General features: G+C 42.1%; 1 protein-coding gene across 4 annotated transcripts; it reads right to left on the bottom strand.

The window, feature by feature from the left end:
* LOC310879532 (aggrecan core protein-like) lies at window positions 1-27,494 on the bottom strand. Of its 4 annotated transcripts, none has more exons than XM_083794296.1 (20): window positions 27,343-27,494; window positions 23,283-23,377; window positions 22,401-22,492; window positions 21,047-21,338; window positions 19,646-19,820; window positions 16,483-16,610; window positions 15,693-15,986; window positions 14,321-14,638; window positions 12,224-12,398; window positions 11,843-11,970; window positions 10,541-10,834; window positions 10,361-10,441; window positions 8,532-10,193; window positions 8,161-8,274; window positions 7,110-7,223; window positions 5,085-5,243; window positions 4,560-4,642; window positions 3,874-4,018; window positions 3,127-3,309; window positions 1-2,105 (listed from the first exon to the last, which is right to left on the bottom strand). In XM_083794296.1, exons 2-20 carry the CDS (start codon window positions 23,368-23,370, stop codon window positions 2,026-2,028), a joined length of 4,605 nt encoding a protein of 1,534 aa, XP_083650422.1. In that variant the 5' UTR covers window positions 23,371-23,377; window positions 27,343-27,494; the 3' UTR covers window positions 1-2,025. The 4 variants fall into 4 exon arrangements, with proteins under 4 accessions (XP_083650422.1, XP_083650423.1, XP_083650424.1 ...); XM_083794297.1 differs by having other exon boundaries at window positions 10,361-10,438; XM_083794298.1 differs by lacking the exon at window positions 7,110-7,223.

The raw sequence follows: 27,494 nt of genomic DNA, 5'->3' as shown, positions 1-27,494 counted from the left end.
TAATTTAAGTATTTTTTATTTGGCATTCAATGATATGTTTATAGAATTCAATCACTCAAACATGAGCCACATTTGGGTATATTATGCAGAGCTTCATCACACATAAGTTTGGTGTTGTAAAGCATAACAGAAAACTCAAGACAAGACAAAATAAATATACCTTGATATGGGAGGACAAATATTGCTGTTTCAGTCAGTATTGTGGACCAGCATAGACGCACCAATGCAAATAAACTGTTTTATTGCTGCAAATATTTGCCACTGCATTAATTGTCTGTTGAACTCCTGTGGTCTGCATACTTATTTTCCTGATGTGATGAACTCTCGCCGTAGGCTTACAGTAGTAAAATTTTGATATTCGAGTTAATTGTCAGACTATGTAGTTCTGTCTTCTTGTGGTACATATACATCATAGATCATACAGCAGGTAGCATTATTTATTGTATTACTCAAGAAGGCACAGCCTCCCTCATGTACAACAACAACGAGGCAAAGGAAATGCAAAAAAAAGGAAACAAAAAAAAGCAGTCAGAAATGGAAAACAAACACAAGCACAAGAATGCTCCTGCATATATTTTAGTTTTTCCGAGGTTACATATAAATAGTTAACACAATTAACTAGTTGATGCACTGCAGGTTATTCTACACGTGTCCCACAGAAACACTATGCACTGCACAGCGTTGTGGAAGATTTTGACAACTCTACTGAACGCAATGATAACAAAAGGCATAAACCAACTGACATGACAAACTGTGGGGTTAATAGCAACTGAACCTTTTTTTTGCCCACAATTCATAAATACAGTTAATATAGTTAGTAAGTATTAGTAATTTACCAAGACATTGTTTTTTGTAGATTTGACTGTACTATATTCAGCATAATTCCTTATTTTTTACAAACCTAATACAAAATAAAATAAAATCTATGGTTGGCTCAGTACAGTGCAGGATAATGCCTTCCCAGTGTGTCAAGCATAGTTACCATCACTGTGTTTAATCAATAAATAAATGGAGGATGTGCATAATTCACATTAAGCATTGTAACAGATTTTGAATAGAGGTTATATAGCAGACAATACTCTGCAACATCTATTAAGAAGTCTTCTCTCACTACTGGATTGATAAATGATTCCACACAGAGCTTGTTGCTAGTCTTGGTTTGGTTAGTCTGGTTTTGGTCTGGCTACCTCTGACCAGTTAAAGACATCCAACAGCCCTTTAGAAAACTATATATGTTCATATTAAGTTACTAGTAAGTAACTCATAATTTATTATTGGACATGCATTGCATAGAGTCAGTAATGTTGCATTTACCGGTTTATTCCTGTTACAGAAATGACAAACATCAAAGGCTTAGCTATAAATACATACCCTAAATCAGTGATTCCCAAAGTGGGGTCCTTGAGAGAGTTCAGGGGGTCCCCAGCTAAATGATAATTAGGAGCCTAATGAGTGTCAATTTAGGGGTCCTTGACATGAAGAAGTTTGGGAACCACTGCCCTAAACAGTCTAGTACATTACTGGGCACACCAGCTTTAGTCTTTGCACATGGTAAAGTGCTCCCTTTATGTTAAGTCAGGTGGAATATGTATTTATAGATATGTCGTGGCAAGGATGTAAACCAGAGGAGAGTGAAGATAGATGAGGTGAATGCATTGCAGCCCTCTTGTGTTTATAATGTGGTATAGGCCAAAATATCCCAGCAATGACTCTAGCAATCTCTCAATCAACTGACATTACGACAAAACGTGACAAAAATAATACACTCTTGAACAATAGGAAATAATCATTTATAACTGTAATGGCGGGCGCGGACAAACAAATACAAAATTCCATGATGCGACACAATCTACAAAATTCATCATCGAGTAATACAATATTCCTTCTGGTTTTCGGTTGCATTTGTCTTTTCTTCATGTGAGCTTGTCAATCTTTTTGAAACCTCCAATGTAAAATAGAAAGTATATAAAATAGATTTTGTGTGCTGCATTTTTTAAATAACTATAGGATTGCTTTCCCGCTGCTTTAGTGGAGCCTGAAGCTGTTTGTGTTTGATTGTGTTTTACTTCTGGTCGCTGTCCTCTTGGTTCTGCTGCTGGATGTGACTGCAGAGGACACAAAAGAACGTGTGCATGGATTACCCAGGGCTGGAAAAAGTTCGGTACTTGTTGATGTTTTACTTAAGTAAAAGTATCAATAGTGCACTGTAGAACTACTCTGTTACAAGTAAAAAAAAAAGTAAAAAAAGCAACACTGCCGCCCAGTACCGGCAGAGTAGTTCTGGAGCAGCGGATTGTGTGTCCCTGGTTTTTCTCTAATGGGACTGATCGAGGGTAGCTACTGGGACGTAAGTCGGGACTTGATCACCCCGGCTGGGTCACCCATCTGTTTTTCTGTTTTGTAAAGCGTCCTTGGGTTTCTTGAAAGGCACTATATAAATTAAATTATTATTATTATATTGCGAGACCCGAAAACCCCGATGACCTTGGGATACATCACTGAGGATACGTCCCAGGTGCATCCATGCAATGTTTTTTATTATTATTTCATTAAGTCATAAGCAGGGGTCATCAACATGTCCTTACACGTACAAAATGTGTCCGTAGCAAAGACTTGGTCTTGTCCGTGGCAGATTTGAGATGTTCTGCTTTACACACCATATAATGTCTGTGGCAAAAAATAAATTGACAAAAATGTCCATCACAAGCCAGCATGGTGATGACCCCTGGCACAGAAGCAAGCTACTCTTTAGGCTAAGCCTAAGACCACTCACGCAAACACTTTAGGACTGAAACACTGCTCGCAACTCTCTCTCTCGTTGCATCTCTCTCTCTCTAGCCAGTGAGCCACACTCGCGTGTTTGCTGCAGCCGTTTGCAGAAGCGTTTGTTCTAGCTGCCTTCTGGCGACAGTGAAGTTCAAGTTGCCACCAGAGACACGCCCACCCTACTCGTCATCACTCACCCGGACACACTCACCCCCCCTAGAAAACTTAATCAGTGTCCCACTGATTTCCTGTCTGTGGTACCGAATTAGCCCGCCCCTGCATGCCAATGCTCAAGCTAATATAATAATAATTCTAGCACTGCCTGCTGTCTCTCTTTGCAGTGTGTACTGTACTACTTACGTCTGGTACATTGCACCTGGGGCTCTTCCCACTCTCCATCTGCTTTGCAGCGTATGACTGGCAGGTGGCGCTGTCTGAAGCCAGGGTTACATTGGTAGCGGATGATTGAGTGTACTGGGTAATGCCACTTTCTGCCCCCATACATGGCTGCATTCTCCAACACAGGCGGGGCACCGCACGACACTGAGGGCAGGGAAACAAAATTGAGATGCAGGCTATTCAGTACAGACAGAGACAGTATAGGCCTAATCACACTAATATATAGACCAGCTCCTATCTATCCGTATCGCTTTCACAATAAAACCTTTTTTTAGACAGCTATGTGTGTCCCTCTGTCTGTCTGTCTGTCTGTCTGTCTGTCTGTCTGTCTGTCTGTCTGTCTGTCTGTCTGTCTGTCTGTCTGTCCAGTTACTGTATACAGTATGTTCAACACCAAGTGTCACTGTTGCACAGCCTAACACACAGGCCATGGAGGAGGGCTAGTACAGTACAGTACAGTACAGTACAGTACAGTACAGTACAGTACAGTACAGTACAGTACAGTACAGTACAGTACAGTACAGTACAGTACAGTACAGTACAGTACAGTACCACTCACTTCAGACGGGTCTGATGTTTTTATTTTTGAGGGACACTCTCTTCACTTGAGACAATTAAGGACCGGTGGAAGTTAGGGATTTCTGCTTTAAAGTTTACATTTTGAAGAGCGTTCCACCCCCTGCCTGGCTGTGCGTATACTGTATTTACCTGGTCCTTTCTTGCAGGTGAAAGGCAGGTGATAGTTACAAGGCACGTCGTTCCACTGGCCGTTCTCATGCCAGATCATCACAACACAATCCTCTCCTGAGTTGAAGTAGTTGTCTGGCTGGTTTGGACGCCAGTTCACAAATTGCTGAGGGAGAAAGAGGCCCTATCATGTCATTTTGTTAAGTTTGTTAACTTAAGTTGTTAACCCATTCAGAGCGGGAACCCCCCCTTTTGGTGTTTCAAGCATTATGTTATACGCTTTAGCTGTTGGAAAATAGCAGATCTACAAGCTCATAAGAGCTTGTAGATCTGCTATTTTTGAAAAATCGTGAAAACGTGGCCCAAACCTTTGACTATACATTCTTTCAGAGCGAACGTTTTTAACTCATATCTTTGCTTCTGGAGGGTCCCTGGAACAACATATTTTCAGATGGGGGTCGGCGGCCAATTACATATATTTTTGGGGGTCCTTAATTGACATGAAAATGTTTGAGAACCACTGACAGAAAACTGTCAGGACTTTTGAAGGCATTTGTAGAATCGTTCTCAGGTCTAAATGGGTTAATATGGTGCCAATTGCTTCTAAATCATCTACAAAATATTTGATTTACAATTGAATACCGGTAATTAATTTAGTAGTTGACCATGGAACAGAATGTATGCATGTTATCCTAACAGTGCCTTACCAGTGGCGTGCCATCTGTCCAGCGGAAATCATTCTCTACTGTCTTATCGTTCAGTCCAATCCACTGGTAGTCCTGTGCGTGTGCTTAAGGAAGAAATGAAGAAGTGAAAGGGTGGTCTCTCTCTCTCTCTCTCTCTCTCTCTCTCATATCACTGTGGGGTGGAAACCTTGGACGTCCAAAACGGTTAATTTTCATTTTTTTTAATAATAGGATTCTGTGTTCCTGTGTTTTGTCTGTCATTAAAGGAGTAGTTCACCCACATTCACATTCCTGAGCCAATAATGTGATGACCGGGTCATCAGTCAATAAGAGACTCCTCGCCGGTCATCAAATGAGAATCACTGAAATATTCATAGAAAATGTATACGTGGAGATGCCACGTTTCGTCCATGCCCGACCGACAGCGACACACATACTATACAAACATGCAGTTTATTTTTTTCCTTTCTCTCCTGTGCCTCACAGTTGACAAAGTGTTGCTCCTCTGGGGTGACCACGCTGACCATAATGGCCGTTAATACTCACAGTTGACAAAGTGCTGCTCCTCTGGGGTGACCACGCTGACCAGATGGGCGTTCAGGTCCCTGCAGTGCTGCTCCGCCTCCAGCCAGGTCTCCCTCGCCGTCATGTGCAGGTAGCAGTTCCCCTGAAACTTAACCCAACCCTCCTCGCACTGCTGCTGGTCTGCAGCCCCGCCCCCGACCGGAGAGACGCACACATTAACGTGAGAGCATGGAAAAGACAAAAACAAAACGCAAAAAGAAAAGGAAATGCACGAGCTGCCAACTTGCGCATTGCACACAAGTATAGGTCCATGTATGGCCTATACTTGTGCGCAAGCAGAGCGCGCCATGAGGTGCGCTCACCACTGCTGCTGATACAACTGCTGCTCTGAGTCCTAATAAGCTCTCTGCTGCTGGCTAGGTTTGAAATACAGCAGTGGTCAGTGGTACCTCATTGCCTGGTGGAGTACACCGACATACACACACACCCAGCCAATACATACCCCCTATTGACCTTATACCAATTTTGAAACGTACTTTAGTACCGACATACAGCTACCGTCATACTCAGCCGATTACAGTACTTGCACGCTCTGCTTGCGCAAGTAATAAACAAACAAACTAAAGCGAGTGCAAAGATGTTATCAGTTCCGTTGGTAGGTGGATCTGCTTGTGTTAAACAACGTTAAACTCACCAACATTGGGTTCGTTTAATACAAGCAGATCAGGAAATTCGCTTTGGATCAATAGGCTGTCAATGGAGGGTATTGCAACTCTAGATTCATCCCATTATTTTATTTGTTGCAGTTCAAAAACCCGTCCACCGATTCTTTAAAAAAAAAGATATTATAAAAAAAAAGTATTTACAGATTATTTTTCAACAAGACATATTTAGATTTGTATTACCGTGATGGCTGGTAACGATGGCTTCCATTATCGCATTGCAACTTTTCACGAATAGTAAGCCTGCAGTTTCTATCCACTGGTGGACGGGTTTGTGAACTGCCCACAGCCCTCCCTTGAGACACAGACTGTGTATCATGAACATAAATGAGGACCAATTATATGAAAGTCCTTTAAGTGGTTCCTTGTGTCCCTATTCTGGGGGCGAACATTGAGGCGAAAGTAGAAGATTTACAAGTTCACACATTGTGTTGTGAGATTAGCAGGGGTCCTATAGTTGCCTCTGACACTCACCTGATCATGTGTGACTTTCACTAGAGAGTGAAATACAACTAGAGATGGGTTGTATGACCAAATCACTGTATCCTTATGATGAAAAGCCCTTTTCTCCGTTTAGATGATCTTATCATGGATCATTCTGTCTGCTACAGTATGTATTAGTGAAGCTGATACAGTGTTTGATATTGTTCACAATCACAACCATTTTTTTTTCCTTTTTTTCTTTTGGCTAATTTAAAGTCCTTTGTTCAACTTGAAGAAAACATATACAGTAGTCTAATATGAAGAAAGTAAAAATAGATAATAGATAGGTGATTGGTGAATAATACTTCACCTTTGTTGGGAATGGGAGTGGGAGTTTAAAAAATGTGGAGTTGTACAACTTGTACATTTCCAATCTTTTCACCCCACTGTCACATTCAAAGTTTCCTGCACCCTCTTGACTCACCTAAATGGCTGTCGTTTTTTTTTTTACTTGCACAAGCAAGACTGACCACATAAACAAGTGTTATCACAAAGCCACACAGCTTAGTGTCTCTGTCGGGTGGAAACCTCATAATTATGTCCAAAACTTTTCAAGATGCAAATTCTAAAGTAGCAGATCTACAAGCTCAAAGCGTGTCGCTTTGCGCCGGGTTTCAAACTTGTGGATCTGCTACTTTTGATGCTTTTGTGTGACTTTTCATTAAGTAGGACATTAATTTGTTAAAAATGTGACGTGGAGAGAGATAGGAGGTTTCTGCCTGACAGCAACGTCATGCTATATGCCTATATGTGCAACCGATGACTTGTTTAACATCCCTCCTAGTTGTTTTTGAGAGCTTGTTTGTTAGTGCTTATTATTAGCTGAAGCACGATCTCGTACCGATCTCACAGCGATCTCCTCCGTAGCTCGGCAGGCATAAGCATTTGTAAGAGTCCCCGCTTTCCACACAGGTGGCTCCATTGGCACAAGGGTTGGAATGGCACACGTCTAGCTCTGCAAAAAAGGGGTGGGTTGAGACTGTTGTCTCAGCGGGGGTTGGGGGGGTTGAGCAGGGGATGGTAGCTGGGCCTCATACTGTACCTCAGAACTGATGGAATCATGGTGTGCTTCAATGTTTGATCATCATTACACTTATTGCAATATATCACTCGTTACATGTATGTACTGCACTGCAACTGCAATACAATTATCCATTTATGTTTGTCTAGACACGGCTCAGCCGTCGCCCAGCATTGATAAAGGGTATTCTTTAAGCTGGGCACTCTGTAGAAACCAGCAAGCTCAAATTGTAACTGAATACGGAGTGCTTAATATCCACTTCCTATAAATGTATTGTTTGAGGTGGGCCAGCAAAATCACACAGTTATGTCTTTGTCATTGCTGAAGTAAGTAAAAAAAAAAGACTACGATATTTGCAATAAGTTTAGAGTTTGATCCATAACAATTTGCAGCAGTGTCAGTATTCAGATTCCATTCAGAAGAAAGCATCCATACAGGAAAAATGGCCAGGGGGTGGCAGGCATGCAGCTTATGAGCACAGCAGACCAAAAACAACATAGTCTGGAGACAGTTGGGATAATTTGTGACATAGAGGTCCTAAAATGTCAGAGCAAGGCCCACACACAATGTGCCACACACCTTAACACCCGGCTTGGCTTAAGGACAAACAGTTACCCAACAGACAGGATGAATAAGTGACGGAAAGCAACACACAAAACAAAACTGTGGTACAAAACACATGAAGACAGAAGAGAAAGGCAAAATGAACATTAGCAAGTCTGCAATATACAAAAAAGGGAAATGTTATTTTCAAAGCACACCATCATCTGTTACTGACCATTTATCAGACAAGAATGAGTTCAGTGTACAGTAGTTCAGACATGGAGACCGGAATGATTTAATGCAAATATCCCACGACTCTGGGACTCACCATGCTGGCACTTCTCACCTCCTTGTCCAGGAGGGCAATGACACAGTCCAACTCCTCCCTCGACCGTGCATGAACCAACACTGCATGGGTTAGGCTCACATGGGTTAGCGCCATCTACAGATGCAAACAGGTGAAGGGTCAAACACATTGTTGGGTGGAAACCTCGTGTCCAAAACTGTTAATTTTCAGGATTCAAATTAAAAAGTAGCAAAAGTAGCAGATATATAAGCTGAAAATGCTTTTGTGTGACGTAGTATGATAGTAGGGCGTTAATTTACAAAAAAAACACAAAAGCTATACGGAGATAAGAGGTTTCTCCCCGACAGCAACAATATACAACATTGTCACATGGGACGGGTAGGAATACTCACCTTCCTCTGAAGCTGGCACCTCGACAGTACCTGGCGTCTGTAGAGAGATTGCCGGGGGCGTGGTAACGGCATTCAGTGCTGCCGGGGCTAGTGCAGGGCCCAAGGTCCCGTATGATCTGCTTGTGGTATACGTCATCTCAGCCAAAGCCTTGTCGTGCAACGTTGTGCTTGCGGTCAGCTCCATGTTGCCGGATGAAGAGGACAGGGCAGTGAAGGGAAGATCTCCAGAGGGAGCGCCAGATGAGACACCGCTCTGGGTTTCCCCACTGCCCGAGACAAAGGTGCTTCCGTCTCCGCTGAGTCCGCTGTACTCCACTGAGCCCTGGCCAAGCTCCATGGAGACGGTGGTTGCTGTGGGTGTTTCTGTCATGATGACGCCTCCGCTGAAGAATGTAACGCGATCCTCGTCTCCACTGGTAGAGGACTCGGATCCAGAGATTCCAGACCCAGAGGGATAAAATGTGTTTCCGGATCCAGACAGAGGCTCGCCGCTTCCCTGCCCGGAACCGTAGAGCAAAAACCCAGAGGCCTCCTGCTCTCCTAGAGATGTCTCTGTGAGGTCAGTGAGCCTTGGCCCAATAAAAGTCACACCTGAGAAGAAACCGGAGCCACTCCCAGAGCCTGAGCCACTTGGGTCGATCATCCCTGACGCAGAAATGTCTCCAGAACCGCTAAATTCCAGAAGGCCTCCCGCCTGCTCTTGCTCTTTGTGGCTATGTGAGGACGTTACCTCGACCAGTCTGCCATCGATCAAGAGGATCTGTCTTTCGGCACTGCCTAACTCTCCTGCCTGGTCACTGGAACTTCCTGATCCCGAGGAATAGTCACTTTCCCCAGAGCCTCTAGAGCTATGTGAGGAAGAGCCGCTCTCATCAGACCTGGAAACAGCTCCACTTGCAGATTCATCTGAGCTGCTAGAGCCATCTGAGGAAGAGCCGCTCTCTTCAGACCTGGAACCAGATCCACTTGCAGAGCCATCTGAGGAAGAGCTGCTAGAGCTATGTGAGGAAGAGCCGCTCTCTTCAGACCTGGAACCAGATCCACTTGCAGATCCCGACAAATCCCCACTACCAGTGAACATCACAGAGCCCATTCCAGAGGGGAAGGTGAAGACTCCAGTGCTTCCTTCTCCAGCTTCTTGGGGTTTTCCTGAAGCAGAGCCCTCTCCAGACAGGATGCTGTGACTTCCAGAGAAAATCACTGTGATCCCAGAGCCCTCTCCGCTGAACCCTGATCCAGACAGTTCATCACCACTGACGGCTGTCGCGCCACTGGCCAGCTCAGCACTCCCACTGCCAGACAGTTCTCCAGACCCAGACAGGTCCCCGGAGCCTGGTATGGACCCAGACCCAGACAGGTCCCCGGAGCCTGGTAGGGACCCAGACCCAGACAGGTCCCCGGAGCCTGGTAGGGACCCAGACCCAGACAGGTCCCCGGAGCCTGGTAGGGACCCAGACCCAGACAGGTCCCCGGAGCCTGGTAGGGACCCAGACCCAGACAAGCCTCCAGATCCAGGATGGTTTCCAGAGCCAGACTGGGCACCAGATCCAGACAGATCTCCAGAGTTGTCCGCAGAGGCCCCGGACCCAGAAATGAAGTCAGCTGAACCCAAACCGGAGCCTGAGGTCTCCACCGCTATGGGAGAAATAATTATGGGCGGAACTATAGAGACATACAAAGAGATGGACATGGGAGAACATTGAAACAGAGGTGAAAGGGAAAGAAAGACATGAAACAAAACAAAGATAAGTAAGCCAGTCAGTGGAATGTGAACACGAACTTCATGATCTTTTTGTTGAAACTTTAATCATTAGAAGAATATGGCTTACCAGGCCTTAACAGATCAGATGTTAGATTAACCAAAGCCTCCTGGATTTCTGTGATGTTCAACCCAATGTATTCAATATCTGCTGCAAGAACAAATACACTTACTACTTGAACCTCACATGAGTTGAAAATGATACAGTAATGATGAGCAGGGTGATGACTCAGAACAATGCAATGCTTACGTTTGATACAATAGGCATCATATCTGGCGTGCGGGTCCAGATGCCCAGTCTGGTTGGAATGGGCATACACCGTGTACACTCCTGCCCTCCCTGCGCCACACTTCGCTCGGGGGTTGTTGATTGGATAACGGACGCTGCGATCCAAGAGCCACCCGGCACGGCACTTGTCAAAGCCCAGTTTCCAGGCTGCGTAGAGGTCCCCCGTGGAGGCCAGGCTGGCATTCTGCTCCTGACAATGGGAAAGAGCCTCGTCGTAGGTGAAGCCTTCACTTGAGCCAACATGGAAAACGTCACCTATATGAATCAGATGGAAGAGTTGTCAGCATGGTCGATTGATTGATTGATTGATTGATTGATTAGAAAAGTTACAGGTACAGTTATGCAATAATGCTAAAAGGATAACAAAAAGCCCAGAGGGCTTGTTTCCATTGTGGTCCTTTGTGTTAAATTAATCAATACATAAAAAGACATACAATACCATAGAAGAGATCATCAGGAGCAGTAAAAGTACATTTACAGAAAACCAGTGGCGGGAAATTCTGACAAGCTCATTTATGTTGGTTTTGAATGCAGTTGGTACGGCATTCCACATTTGGGTGGCATATCCAGTAGAATTAAGTCAACAGGTAGCGCCATCTACTTTGATTTTCAATTAATTTTATAATTAAATAATTTGAATATACAAAAACTTTAATTATACAAAAAGAACACAACGTAGACAGGCCTGAAGTGGGCTAAACATGGCTCAAGGATTAGAGTGGTCATAATTGGCTAATACCTGTCTGCGTGTGCGTGTGCGTGCGTAGTACCTTGCATGGCTGCTGCCTCCACCATCATTGTGTGTGTGAGTAACATACATGTTGTAATACGCTTTGGGGGAAAGTACTCATGGATTATAGTTCTCACACTCGCATGTTGTGATCTATAAGCAGCTGTTTCACAAACCTCAGATTGGGACTCCTGACAAAATGTTCAGTCATGATATTTTGTTTTGCTTTAATGCATGAGTACTAGGCATGTAACGATTCACTCAACTCACAATACGATTCCAATCACGATATTAGGTTCACAATACAATTTTTTAAACACAAATTTATTTTCCTTCTTTTTTGTATTATTATTATTTCTCTGACACAAATGCAGCATTTTCTTCCCTCTGCTGTTTGGATCGCAATACATGTTTTTTATTAAATTGATTTAAACTGTCCCCAGTTTATATCGATATACTATAATATATTATTGTTACATGCCTAATGAGTACTCTAATGCAGACATTTTAATTGATGAGGTGAATGTTCTCACCTCTGAGGCCGTCAACATAGCAGTAGACGTCATAGCGCTCCTCTGCTGGCCTCAAGCCATAGGACCTGACTCCAGGGCGATCTCCCAGGTCTCCAGCACACTTCTCTCGAGGATTAACAATAGGATACCTGAGCAAGGACAAATAAATGACGTATTTAGGCGGTCCCCCCACTCACAATTTGTATTATATTTATTTATTTATTTGACAGGGACTATGCTCTTTAATCAACATGTCAGTTTTCACACCCATGCATGTAAATGGGCCAGAGTTAGCCGGAAGCTATAATTTTACATCTGTACTAGTCCCTGAATTTAGGGGTCTTTGACACAAAAACGTTGGAGGAGAACCACAGATTTAAATGTCTCTTTTCGCCGTTTTACCTGACAGTCTGGTCCAGCATCCAGCCTGCATCACACTGGTGGAAGCCAGTCTCGTAGGCTGCCTGCAGTTGCTCTGGGGAAGCCATGACGGCCCCGATACTGTGGCATGCTAGTTGGGCTTCAACGAAGGTGAACGCATAGCGACCAGAGACAGCGCCGTAATGGAACACTACACCTATATGGAAATGAGAAAGATTGTCTGGTTTCTGTTGTTCATCTTTCTTCTCTGTTATGGTAATACTGACGGTCATGGTAATTACAAAATAAATATAGCCTATAAGGGGAGGGGGAGGGGGGGAGACAGGACAATATTGTTGAATAGAAGCATAAATACTGTACATTGAAGAAATAGAGCATTTCAATGGAATTGAACCTTGAAAGTGTGAGTTGAACTCGAAAGAAAGTTACAGATTACAAGAGACTAGGACAAGAGAATTAAACCAGATACCAGATAGACTAAAGCAATAGGCCACAAGAGGTGTGAGGTTATCGTGTATTGTATAATGGCTGAGAGGCGTGGTGAGACACGAGCACAGAGCACGTTACTAGGGTGTAAGTGGTTACTATGTAAGTGCATGGTTACTAGTGGTTACTAGTGGTTATACTTTTCAGGTTGCGACCCCCCAAATTATTCCTATAGTTTGACTATTCACAATGTTTGCCTCTTTCTTATGTAACATTTGATAAATTGGACAGTTTGGTATTAAACGGTATTAAACGGCGGTGGTGGTTGGATGGTAACCACAAGGTTGCCAGTTGGAACCCGGGCTCCCCCAGAGTTAGTGTCGAAGTGTCCTTGAGCAAGACACTGAACTGATGAATTGCTCCTGATGGGACTACAGATGAAATGTAGCTTTGGCTAACTCTGGCCCATTTACATTGAGGTGAAAACTGACATGTTGATTAATGAGCTTTGTCCCTGTCAAAAAAACAGGTGCCTTTCATGGTTTCCGTCGCCATCGGTGTATGAATGTGTGTGAATGGGTGAATGAAATAAGGCGCTTTACATAGATGCACCTTTTACCATTTAAAAGGGTCTTAAAAGTCATTAAATGCTATAGGGAAATATTGGTGAAGGACACGTGTATACTAGATACTGAGTCCAATGAGGGAACCCTCAAGTTTGTATGGCTAGGTTGGTTATGGACCTGGTTACAGTAAGTGGTTCAAAAGTTATAAACTTGTGAAATTAACATTGATAAATTGGGAAAAGGGGTGGAGTTAAATTACACCAATAAATGACAAGGACTTTCAGGCGATGTCAGTGAGGTAACCCTCTATAGCCTACAAAGTTATGAACTATGAAACACTGACCTACAGTATCATGATTCATCAATGTACCACTGGACAAGAAATTAGTACAGAGATAGTGCAATGAGGCAAGTCTACTGTATTTGACCAATGACCTACAGTATAGCTAGTTCTAAAAGTAAAATATTTCCAAAAGTATTAAGATTTTAATAGATCCACTCTATTGCAAATTAAGGAAAGGAAGGAAAGGAAGTATGTTAGTGTCACAAAAAAAGTGGGAATAATAATACAGAAGGGAAAAAAGTGTGTGCTCACTTCCAGCCAGCCTAGAAATTGAATATGCTAATGATCCCGATAATTCATAATAATGTCCAATAGTGTCTAATGCAGTGTTATTTTTTGGCAGAATATTTTTTATTTTAGTTTTAGTCATAGTTTTTTGAATAGTTTTCATTTAGTTTTAGTCACATTTTATTCACCTGGAATGTCTTAGTCTAGTTTTAGTCGACTAAATATCATAAGATTTTAGTCGACTAAATCTACATTAGTCGACTGAAATGAATTTTGTCGGGCCTTGATGCCGCCGTAATGACCGAAATAGCAGATTTACAATAGATCTGCTATTTTCAGCATGCAACCAAGTGTCTTGTCCACTAGACCCTTCCTAACATTTTAGTTTAGTTTTTATGACTAAATTGTCAATATTATTTAGTCTTAGTTTTAGTCACCGTAGCACCATAGTTTTCATTTAGTTTCCATTTAGTTTTCATCAGTGGAAAAAGGTATCGTCAACGAACATTTTTCCTCTTAGTTTTTAGTCGAAGAAATCAACACTGGTCTACTGACCTGTCGGAGAAATCACAAACATTTTGCTTCGTCCTCTGCCTATGTCCGGTCTGGCAGTGGCTCCCTCTATCACCTGGCCTATGATCGTCTCTGTGACGCTCGGCGGAGGTTGAGGTGAAGGCGGCAGCAGCCCTGTGGTGGTGGGGCTCACGGCAGCAGTGGGCCGCTGAGTGAACAGCTCTCCGGCCACCTCGCTCTCTGTCGTCGTCTTCCAGAAAAAGACCCCCGGAGTCTTTGGGGTGGAGGTGGAAACGCTGATTACACCCGGGAAATAGCCTGAGCCGTCTTCTTCACCAGGAGGAGGGGGCTCAGCCAGGTCTGGGGGGTGGGGGGGGGGGGGGGGGGCAAGACAAAGGGAAGTTGGGCACAGTGAAAGTTATGCTTTCTACGCAGTGGTGGAAAGAGTACTCACATGTTTTGCTTAAGTATACGACTCCGTTACAAGTAAAACACCAGAATTAAAAAATAATGGCATCAAAATGTACTTAAAGTACCTAAAATAAAAGTACTCTTTATGCAGAATGTCCCATTTCAAGTTTTCTATAATGGAAATGACTCATTCCATCTTTAAGTATACTTGAGTAAATGTACTTAGTTACTTTCCAACCCTGCAACTAAGTATAACTGCATGGGGCTTAACCCATTTAGACCTGAGGACGATTCTACAAATGTCTTCTAAATCCTGACAGTTTTCTGGAAAACCAATGTTTCTATATGTCAGTGGTTCTCAAACTATTTCATGTCAAGGAGCCCCAGAATTATGTAATTGGCCGCCGACCCCCATCTGAAAAGATGTTGTTCCAGGGACCCCCCAGAAGCAAAGATATGAGTTAAAAACCTTTGCTCTGAAGGTTTAAAGATTATTTTTCAAAAATAGCAGATCTACAAGCTCGTAGTGCGGCACTCAGTGTCACGCTATATGAGCTTGTAGATCTGCTATTTTTCAATAGCTAAAGAATAACATAATGCTAAAAGGGCCTTGCAAACGGGGAGCGAGGAACGCACACGTTGTTGCCTGGATCAACAGGTCTACTCAAGAGCAAGCGTAAAAAAAAAGCGAAACCGAATCCAAGTCTGGTGAGTCGCGGGCGTGTGCATGAAACGTGTATATATACGCAATATATACACAAGCGTAAAAAAAAAGCGAAACCGAATCCAGGTCTCGTGAGTCGCGGGCGTGTGCATGAAACGAGCACGCGCACAACAAATTCACGGGACCGCACTCACGTAAATACGCAAGTGTTGTCGCACCGCGACTGCTCCGCGCAAAAACGCAGGTCTCATTGAAAATGAACTATAGGCGCGTTTTATCGCTCCCCGTTTGCAAGGCCCTTAAAACACCAAAAGGGGTTCCCGCCCAGATTACCCATACCTGTGTAGCAGAAGGCGTCGTAGTGAGACTCATGAAGTGGGTATCCCGTCTGGTTGGCGTGGCGGTAGACGGTGCGTACCCCCAGCAGGCCCCCTCCACACTGCGGCCGGCGGACGTTGATGGGGTAGCGGACGCTCCCGTCCCCCAGCCAGCCTGCGTTGCAGACATCCATGCCACCCTGCCAGGCCAGGTAGAGCTGGCCCGTAGTGGCCAGCCGGGCTCCTTGCTCTGAGCAATCTTCTGCAGCCTCGGCGTAGGTGAACTTGGTGGCAGACGCGCTGTAGAAAACCCTGCCTACATAATTGTGAGAAGGTTAAAAGGGAGGACATTTCACCACTGGAAGAAACTGCAGACAGTCACTATGTGTTAATAGTATTTGTAGTAGATAACAGTATAGCACTATTTGAAATTTGCACCCTATGGCCAGACAAATTCTGTGTGTTTGTGTGGTTTGACTGGATTGCTGAATTCCTACAATGCCCATAATGCTTTAGTGAACTACCCCTCCTTGTGGGGGGGAGGGGGGGGGCTGCATGGAGGTGTGACTTTGTAGTCCTGGAAGGAAGTGAGACCACATATTCATGACAGGTTTTGGGTCATGAACATGGCGTCATGACTAAATTGTCAAAAAAAGAAAGAAAAAAAAAGACGAAAAAAACCATATTACACACATAAAATACACAGGACTTTTTTTCTTGTGTCCTAAACATCATTAATATAAGCTCTGGTTGCAAAAGGGGTGAAGTGGCCCTTTTATGAATTTGAATATAAGTGAGTTGTGTTTATTTACCCGTCATCTTCTCGGCGAAACAGTACACGTCGTAAGTCTCGTTGTCATCTCTCACGCCGTATGTCCTGACCCCGGGGAGAGCGTCTTTGTCACCGAAGCAGTTCTCACGTGGATCGTGGATTGGATACCTTGGATTCGGATGTAAGAAATGTTGGATGTAAAAAGTGTCAAGTGTAATTGTAAACACCTGGGCTGAACCACGTCAACCCAAGCGTCCCCACTCTGGGCAAACAACAACAGGCAAACATTATGTGAATATAGCAGAGCTAATATTACTCACAATGCTGTAATGCTTTTAGATATTTTCGGCAAAGCGATTTGGTGTACTGTAGTGGGAACAATGGTGTACGGGTGTCAATGAAGTATGTATAGTTGTCAGGCAGAAACCTCTTATCTCCATATTCTAACTTTTTGTGTTTTTAACGCCCTACGTGATGTGATCATCATACTACAGTGTCACAAAGTATCAATAGCAGATCTGTTTGAAACGCGACAAAAAGCGTCACGTTTTCTGGGGGTCAGGGGGCCCGGGGTCAAACTGTCTACTTTCCAATATAACATGGTAAAATATGTGACTCTACTGGCTCGCAGACTGATACTGTTGAATTGGAAACAAGCACAGGTTCCCACTCACACTACACTTATGAAAGATGTTATGCACTACTTGCAATTGGAAAAGATAAAGTTTGAATTGAGAGGGAGTGAAGATAGATTTTACCAGACATGGCAACCCTTCATTGACCATTTCAATAGGTGCACGCTAACCCCTCCTACACAATAGATAACATATTGGAAAATTGGAAAGAAAAGAAAAAAAAGGAACTGAGTATTCTTTCTTTATTTTATTTTTTCTCATTTAAAAAGAAATGTCTGTAATTCAGTTAATTTACAACAACGTGTTGGGAAAGTTTGAGAGCAAGAGTGTCTGTCCTGTTGTCTTTGTTTTGTTTGTCTGTTCACATTTGTCATTGTTTAACTGTTTTTTGTTTTTTCGTGTTTATCACATTTATATATATTTTTTATTATGTATTGTACGTGGAATTTACATTACCTGTCATTATCTTTCATTTTATATAACTGAATAACTCATTATCATTGTCAAGGATATTCTGAAGTTGTCATATACAAAAAATGCCTAATAAAAACAGTATTAAAAAAAAAAAGCGCCACGTTTTGAGCTTGTTGCAATTTTTGAATTTCAACCCTGAAAAGTAATGCCGGGGGAAACCATGCAAGGCACCAACCTGCACATCGGGAGCAATTAGGGGTTCAGAGTCTTGCTCAAGGACACTTTGACACTAACTCTGGGGGAGCCCGGGGTCGAACTGGGAACCTTGCAGAGTTGCGGTTGCCATCCGGTCACTCTACCCCTGAGCCACTGCCGCCCCCCATAGCACAATTTCATAGCACAATTAAACAGAATAAAAAAGTCAAGGACTCAGAAGATGGAAACTGCTATCTTTTTATTTATATTGTCCATATTCACATTATTTATGTGGTTTACAAATATTGATAATGGCTTACATGGCACAATTACTCTCCGGTAAGGCTGCAATCCGTAACTGTCATGGCCTATCAGCCCCCCCACCCCAAGTGTCACTCAAAACGTCTACTGCTGCCCTATTACAGAAAGCTCATTTGGGCAGAGGATAAATTGCATCTTCTTGCATATGTAATCCTGTTTTTACTGATTCTTTCAGGGGGGAAAAAAGAGAGTAATCTTGAATCTTGTCAACCAGTCATAGTTCTACCCTTAGACATAAACGTAGACGCCCTTTCCGGCTCTGGAACGTATGTTGCTCAAGGGAGGGCACAACTTTCCAGAGATTCCTTTGCGAAGCCCCACGGAAGCATGAGCGTGCGTCACAGAGCGCATCTGTAAGTCCCGGAAAAGATGCGCTGTGATTGGCCAGTAATCACTTAAGTGGCAGCGTGACGTAACGTGCCTTCCACACTTCCGGGGGCTCTCTCAGTGTAAATTATTCCGCCCCTCCTTCAACACACGTCACTCCAACGAACTGCAGCGGCCAATGAGGCATCTATTTTTTTTTAAATATCTATGTGAGGTCCATGTGAGGACTGAGGAGGAAGTAGGCAAACTACAACCGCCAAAGTTGTGTTAGTTTTATTTATTTATTGCTAAAAAAGTTCTGAATTGCAGATTTAATACCAGCTGTGTCTAATAATGAACATGATAGTTGCTCTTTTTTGTTATTTGAGGGTTTAAGAAACCTTGACCCAGACATGTCACATGCTGCAATAAATAATATTAAAGTTTAGGAGTGTCCTGGCCAATCTTTCTTCACTAAGTGCAATCTGCTAACCATAGCAATGTAGACACATGGGACAATGAGTCCCAAAGACCAGACTGATGCAATGGAAAGAAAAAAAGTATTTCACTTCATTCATTGCATAAAGAAAACAGGATACTTTTGACTTATTAATGAGGTGTTGTATTGTGTATTGTATTGCATGAGTATTTTAACCACTTAACGCTCTAGTATTTCCTCTTCCACCAGTGTGAAATTTGAAATTTTATCTTGACCATCAGGTCAAAATTCGTCTCAGCTGTGTCTTTTAATCCCTCTTGAGTCCTTTTAATGTTTGTTTTATAATAGCTTTTATTTAAGGGGGAGAATGTTTGTTTTAACCTTTCATTATATGTTGCTGCCTCCCTGTATCATGTCAACATTTCTGATTGTGTTTCTTGTTTGCATTTTGTGTTTTCTTGCTTATCTCTGTTTTGCCACTGATCTTTACAGCACTTTGCTCAACCTTGGTTGTTTTAAACGTGCTTTATAAATAAAGTTATAAAGCAAAGTTTGATTTGATTTGAACATACTCTATCACAGTGGTTCCCAGCTTCCTACCAGACCCAAAAAGAGAAATTAGACCTTTGCCCGGGACCCAAACAATAGTGAAAATAGCATGATCTATACATACAAGCTCACAACGTGATTGTGTGTGTGTGTGTGTGTGTGTGTGTGTGTGTGTGAGTGTGTGTGTGTGTGTGTGTGTGTGCGTGTGCGTGTGCGTGTGCGTGTGTGTGTGTGTGTGTGTGTGTGTGTGTGTGTGTGTGTGTGTGTGTGTGTGTGTGTGTGTGTGTGTGTGTGTGAGCTTGTAGATCGGCTATTTTCACTCCTCCTTATCCCTGGAAACTGACCTTACTGTTTGATCTGTCAGCCAGCCGGCGTCACATTGGTGGAATCCGTCTTCAAAGGCAGCCTGCAGCTGCTCTGGTGTAGCAACCACGGCACTGTTCTGGAGGCATGCTGCCTTGGCCTTCTCAAAGGTCAAGCTGTACCGGGAGCTGATGGCCCGATAGTGGAACACAATGCCTGGAAATATTAATATATTATAGCCCCATTTAGGCCTGACGTCAAAAAAAAAAAAAAGTCTTGACAGTTTTCTGAAATACCTATATGTTTCTACAGTATATCAGTGGTGCTCAATATTTCATGTCAAGGACACCAAACATTATATGTAATTGGCCGCCGACCCCCATCTGAAAATATGTTGTTCCAGGGACTCCCTCAGAAGCAAAGATCTTATCTCCATGCAGATTCTAACGTTTTTTTTTTTTTTTTTTTTTATCGTAACGCCCTTCTTGTGCATATACTACAGCGTCATACAAAGCATTTGAGCTTGTTGATCTGCTACTTTTTTTTAATTAATTTTCATTTTTATTAAGGAAGTCTGTGTGTTTGACTGGATTGCTGAATTCCTACAATGCCCATAATGCTTCAGTGCACTTCCCCTCCTTGTGGAGAGGGGGGAGGCTGCATATATCTCAGTTCACACGGGTGTGATTTATTTTTACTCACATGGTAGAAACAGACAGAAACAGTCTACATCCGAATCCGACATGCACGTGCGGTTATTAGACGTTTATCTGCTCAAAATAGGGCAAAGTACGATGTTTGGGAGCTTATATTAGATTGAGTCAAGCTCGCGCTGATCAAAATAATCCCCTGGGCGATCGTCCATGACAACTATTCAACAGTCATAGTCTTTTGAATAGTTTTCATTTAGTTTAAGTCCCATTTTAGTCACCTGGCATGTTTTAGTGTTAGTCTAGTTTTAGTCGACTAAATATAGTAAGATTTTAGTCGACTAAATCTGCAGTTCATGTAGTGGACTAAAATGTATTTTGGCGGGCCTTGATGCAAGATAATATCTTGTACGGACAAGATAAAATATATTTCGAATGCATGGCCATTCAGGGGCTCCGTAGGATCTCTTGTCCACTAGTCCCTTCCTAACATTTTAGTCTAGTTTTTATTTGTTGACGAAATTGTCCATATATTTAGTCTTGGTTTTAGTCATCATAGCTTACTTTTTATTTAGTTTCCATTTAGTCTTCGTCAGTGGAAAAAAGGTAGTCGACGAACATTTTTCGTCTTAGTTTTAGTCGACGAAAACAACACTGCTAGTGTATAGACCGGTATACCTTGAACGTGGACAGAGTCGTGGTTGACCAGAGGGCAAGGGCAGGTGGTGCTCTAGCACCCCCTAGTGTCTATCTGTGGTCGTCACTGCTGTATAGGTAGGCTACTGTATATACCTTGAACGTGCACGTGGACAGAGTCGTGGTTGTCCTCGATGCCGTGCTGGACCTCACAGCGGTAGTGTCCCGTGTCGTTGGAGCGTAGCTCCGTCATCTTGACGCTGGCGTCCGTGGGCGTGGCGGGGTAGCCCACCATGTGCACCCTGTCCAGGTAGCGGTCGTCGACGCGCACGCGTCCCCCCAGCGCCACCAGGACGGTCCTGACGCTGTCCTTGGTGACGTGGCTCCATTTGATGCGGTGGGCGAGGGGGGCGACGGTGGGCGCTCCCGGGTCGGGCACGGTGTGGTCCTGTATACGTGTATAGGCAGGGGTGGGGGGGGGGGGGGGGGGGGAGCACTCACATTTCTTACTTATAGGTAAAAGTGTCAATATCTGCAATATCTGAAAGTGAAAAGTCTGGAATTCAAGACTTTTCTTTTACTTCAGTAAAATTACAAAAGTATTGGCAAAAGTACATTACAGAAGTACATTACAAAAGTAATGTACTTCTTTTACTTAAAGTACCAAAACTAAATGTAGCCTACTCATTGTGCAGAAAACTAAATTAAAACTATTCAAGAGACTATGACTAAAACTAAAATCAAAATTTGCTGCCAAAAACAACACTGTCTTGGAGGTGCAAACAACACTGGCATAATGCGAGACATGATCGCGTGTGATATAGCGTAAACATGTGGTGAAGCATCACAATGAGTTGGGGAGCAGGATTAATGTGATTAATGTGATTTTATGTTATGTCATTTTATTTGGTATGTGTATGCGATCATTTGATTAGCCACCCTAAGGGATTAGGGACAGACAGCAGCACCTCTGTCCCTTCTGTATTCTATACCTAACTGAGGTGTGTCTGTGCTGTGTAGATGAATACGAGTCATCATGATTAACAACTCTGTCATATTATGAAAAACCCGTCCATCATAATTATATTGATTTGTAGACATACTAGGGATGTGCAGATGAGACATTTTGGGCGATATCGATATCTGATATAATTAATTGCTGTTATGGCCGATAACCGATAATACCGATGTTGATATGATCTCATTCTTATTGAAAAATTATAATAGTTTTGTCAAATCTGAAAAATACATGTAACAGGGTATCTGCACTGCAGGTTTAGGCAAGTCAGATTGAACTTAAATACCTTTTATATTTAAGATTGTGAGCTTGTAGATCTGTTCAAGCTGTTACTTTGGGCTTGTTTATCTGTAAAGACAGACCGATTAATCGGACCGATTAATTAATCGGTCTGATTGATTAATCGAACCAATGCCGATTAATCTAAAAACAAGTAGCCTAGAATCGGACGATACCAATGTGTTTGCGGATTAATCTCCCAATAAGACATACCTGGAAATAGCATGGTAACACCAAGGTACCTCCCAGTAGGGGGCGCTGTGGTTGGTCCAGAGGAATGCTCACACTTAGCACATCTTCAGGGTCTGAAAAAATAAATGAAATGTGTGTGTGTGTGTGTGTGTGTGTGTGTGTGTGTGTGTGTGTGTGTGTGTGTGTGTGTGTGTGTGTGTGTGTGTGTGTGTGTGTGTGTGTGTGTGTGTGTGTGTGTGTGTGTGTGTGTGTGTGTGTGTGTGTGTGTGTGTGTTATATTGCGTGGTATATTAATAATAATAATAAAACTTTATTTGTATAGCACCTTTCATGACATGAAATGCAGCTCAAAGTGCTTTACAGAACAATGGAGAATAAAAGAAAAGCAAGGCAACGACATAAAAAAACAAGCAGTAATGCAATACAGTGAGGACATGAATAACAAAAAAATTAAATTAAGTTAAAAGCAATGTTGTAGAAGTGGGTCTTGAGCTGAGCTTTAAAAATGTCTACAGAGGCTGCCTGACGAAGGTACAGTGGGAGCTTGTTCCATGCCGACGGCCCGTAGAAGCAAAAAGCTAGCTGCTTCCCCGTATTTTTTAGTTGCCATTTTTTTAGGCAAAGCGAGCAGGCCAGCATGCAGTGGAAGACCTTAGGGGGCGGTTTGGGACATATTTAGGCAGGCAGTCATGTAGGTAGGAAGTAAAATAATTTTAAAATGAATCCTAAAAACATATAGGACTACTATTATACTATTAATCTATTACTATAGATTTTAAAATATATATATATTTTTAAATTGGGCTCATTAACACGCCTGTGTGTGCTTTTCTTTTTAAATGGTTAAAATGCTTCTCACACTTACATCTGGCCACAACAATGTACACACTTACCCACACTTACCAAAAAAGGCTTGATCCTCGTACATATAATCAAATGTGGCTGAGATGACACGCAGGCTCATACACAGCAATACAAAGCTCTGGCTCATGTTTTACCTGAAAGTAGAACATAGATAATTATAATATATTGAGTGAATGAATGAGTGAATGAATGACTGAATGAATGAATGAATGAATGAATGAATGAATGAATGATTCCTCTTCTACTAATTGAACGTTGCATTGAGGTGCATTGTAAAATCCTCAACGTTGACCTAACTCTCAGATTTAAATTAACACAGGACCGGAGTATATTTTCTGTGTAACATCAGTATAATTACTGTTAATTTAGTGAGTCAGATGAACTATTAATTCCATAGGTAAATGTGTCTACAGAACATATTACGTAATGTATACACATAACCGACATTTGTGTTTGGATTTGTTTTGTTTGACACTTCACCTAGTAACACAGTAGACAGTTATGACTTTGTGTGCATGCAGGCCTATGAATAAATACATATTCCATGAGCTGTGACAGACTTTCTCACAGGGAACAAAGACATCCAGTTATTTCAAAAGGGATTTTTTTCCATTATTCCATTTATGTCTGAGTAACAAGTTCCCACTCCTCTAAAAGTAGAAGCTGTATAACTTTTCCTCAAACTCTCTGTGGGTGCGTGGCAGTGTTGATTTCGTCGACAAAAACTATGATGAAAAATGTTCGTCGACTACCTTTTTTCACTGACAAAAACTCAAACTAAGCTATGATGACTAAAACTAAGACTAAATATTGTTGACAATTTCGTCAACAAATAAAAACTAGACTAAAATGTGAGGAAGGGACTAGTGGACAAGTGATCCAGTATACGTCATTTTACACTTGGTTGCATGCAAGAAATAGCCGATCTACAAGCTCACAACACGTTGCAGCGCGACGCGTTGTGAGCTTGTAGATCGGCTATTTTCAGCAAGTGTAAAATCAGCCAATTATGATGGCATCGAGGCCCGCCAAAACACATTTTAGTCGGCTAAATCAACTGTAGATTTAGTCGACTAAAATCTTATGACATTTAGTCGACTAAAACTAGACTAACACTAAAACATTCCAGGTAAAGTATGACTAAAACAAAATTAAGTTTTATTCCAAAGACTATGACAAAACTAAAATAACTAAAACTGCTGCCAAAAACAACACTGGTGCGTGCGTGCTTGCTTGCGTGCAGGTGAAGAACAACCTGACCTACATGTAATCTGCAAATATACAACATCATACTGTAGACTGTAGACCAGGGGTCTGCAACTTTGGACCTGTCTTAATTTTTTTTTCTTGATAGTCAGCAGTGTGCCATATCAACATTACATTTAATTATGATGACACCACATCATCAAAATACTAATAATTAAAGAAAAATAGCTCGTAACTCGTAGCACCGAGTGATGTGCTATACAAGCTTGTAGATGTGCTATCTTTTTGAAAAAACATGTGGCGCACATTTTTTTATATATCCCTTGAAGGTCCCTGGAACAACATATGTTCAGATGGGGGCCGGCGACCAATTACATATAATTATGGGGGTCCTTGACATGACATAGTTTGATATAGAAACATAGGGTTTTCAGAAAACGGTCATGATTTTAGAAGACATTTTGTAGAATGGAGCTCAGGTCTAAATGGGTTAAGCCATTGGGTCAGTGATGCCACTGCCAATGTTGGCGCCTGTGGTTGCCTCCCCCTGCTTTAGACATGTATACTGTAGACTATAGAGCGCTAGCAGTGGTTGGTTGTCAAGCATTCTTTAGTGGTGTACTCCCACTAAAAGTACCCCCTTCACAAGCACAAAACATTCTTCCTGATACGGATTAATCTGGTCATTACCAGACTTTTATTACCAGGTTTTATCTTTCAATGTCTTATTTGTGCCCCAAAATGAGTGGATATACAATACATATACTGTGTATATACTGTATAGAGATGTTGTAGCAATTTGTACCAATTGTAGAAATATTAGACCTTAATTGTTGAATGTTTAAACAAAGTATTTTCAAAGTATCCATAGAGGGCTACTGGTAGGCTATACCCAATTGGAGAAACACTGCTGTACAACATGTCTAAAACGCCATAAGACATTGTTTAGTTCCATTGAAAAACTTGGTAAAGAAATTACATTGACTTTGTATCTATGGGCAGTCACCATGCACTGGGGTCTCATGTACTATTATAATTACCCATAACTGTTAAAAAGCAAGTAACAGTTACATTCAGCAAGGTGAATGAAGAAGTGATGAATGCATCCTGTGGCTATTATGCCACAGTATACTGTTGTAGGAAATAGGAGAGGTTGCCTGTGGATGTGATCAGGAACATTTCAGTTCATAGAGAAATTGTGGTGATGATGACATTACAGGTGTGATCAGGAAGAACATATTTCCAAGCTGGATGCTATCCTGGCATAACCTCTGAGAGAAGAGAGAAGATAATCCTTCTGGCGCTTTTCACAGATTCTACAGGCTACTGCAACCTACTGTAGCTGTCCTGAACTGACCCGATTAAATATGCATGCGATCTTCTTCAGCTTAAAGGACAACTTTGTTTTTCTTTCAACCAAGGTTCATGTTTTGGGTTGTCACTAGAGAAAGTAAAAGGTGAGTGATGTTATTATTATTATATATTTTTTCATTTGCTGTTTTCTTTCATTTTAGCCATTTTCGACAGGGGGGCAGGGGCATTCGAACATGGGGCTAAATATGTATTATTTTCACAAAATGTTACAGCAATTTATTTTTTATTATTTACTGTCTATATAGTCCTATACTAGACCCCAGGAAATTACATCTGGCCACAAAATATCACGGGATCTATTGAATGTGAAGGGGGAGGTGACAATCTGACATAATGAGCCTATGATAAACTCCCTGTCGGTGAATTATCTCCCGACAATGACCACGGCCACATACTGTATTATCCCTTACAGTATATTACAGTGCATGGCATGATGGAAGCACAAATGGAAGTGTTGGTTTCTTCACCAATTGAACCCTACAAACCATGCAGCTTCCCTCAGGGGTCTATCATTGGTCCACTCCCTTTCCCCCTTCACGTCTACACCAAATCTATTCGGTGGAAATAGCAGATCGACAAGTTCACAACGTGTCACGTTGTGAGCTTGTAGATCTGCTATTTCTGCCAAATGTTTTACCCCAGGACATGGAGATTCTAAGGGTCATGCGGTGAAGCAGCACTGTTAAGAAAACGTTCCTTCTTCCTATAAGTGTTTCAAGGGAGTGGCATTTGGGGCTAAAAATGTGTTTTGAGATCATTAGCAGTTCACTTAAGTGCGAGTGCTGGAAGAGGTACACTCCACACTGTGTCCATTCAACTGGTGTGGTGAGGAGGGCTACACACCCTTAAACTAGACCACAAGACCAGATCTGTTCAGGAGCTCTGACGTCATAATATACAACCTATGTAAACGCTACAGTGTATTCCATGGGAGGCACCGTTAACGACACTGCTCACATTCAAGCACAATCATTTAGTTAAGTTCAAATTGAATGTGCAGGGAGGGAGTATAGTAGGCTGTGAGGACCACAAATGAGCTATGTGCATGCTATGTGCAATTATCAGTCTACAGATAAGCAGCGAAGGCATTTAGAAAGTATATCAATGTTGAAAACGAGATCTATTGTTTATTAGCAACGCCAGAAGAATGTAAATACTGTACTGTACTGAAATGTAGAAAAAGTCTCCTAGACCTGACAAGGTTCACCCATGTGTTGCTACATCTTTTAATGCAGAAATAGTGTTGTGACATGTTCAGAAAAATACTATATATTCAGTATAGAAAACAGCATATCTTTCATATTATGAAAGATATGTATAGTTAGAAGACAAAACAAGTTCATTGGGCTAACTACCCTGGACACTAGTAAGACTGACTTTATCAAATTAAAATAACTGGCATATAAAAAGAAAATATATATGCACTGTCCAGTAGGTCTATTATTCTTGAATTTTGTTTCTCAGAGAACATCTGTGAATAACCCCCAGAACCAAACAATAATAAAAAAACATTACCCACCTGTGGAAGAGAGATATCACACCAGGGAAAATAAATACATCAATAGAATGATTTAGTTTTAAGGCAATGCAGCCGGAGCCTGTTGTCCCACGTGTGATGAGGTTAAATCCCAGTCAGAAGCACAGGTATAGAAGGGAGAGAGTCCTTTTTTC

Source organism: Protomyctophum parallelum, assembly GCF_964188405.1.
Source record: "Protomyctophum parallelum genome assembly, chromosome: 2".
Taxonomy (NCBI): Eukaryota; Metazoa; Chordata; class Actinopteri; order Myctophiformes; family Myctophidae; genus Protomyctophum; species Protomyctophum parallelum.
The sequence above is the reverse complement of the archived record's forward strand: the minus strand, read 5'-3'. Positions and strand labels throughout refer to the sequence as shown.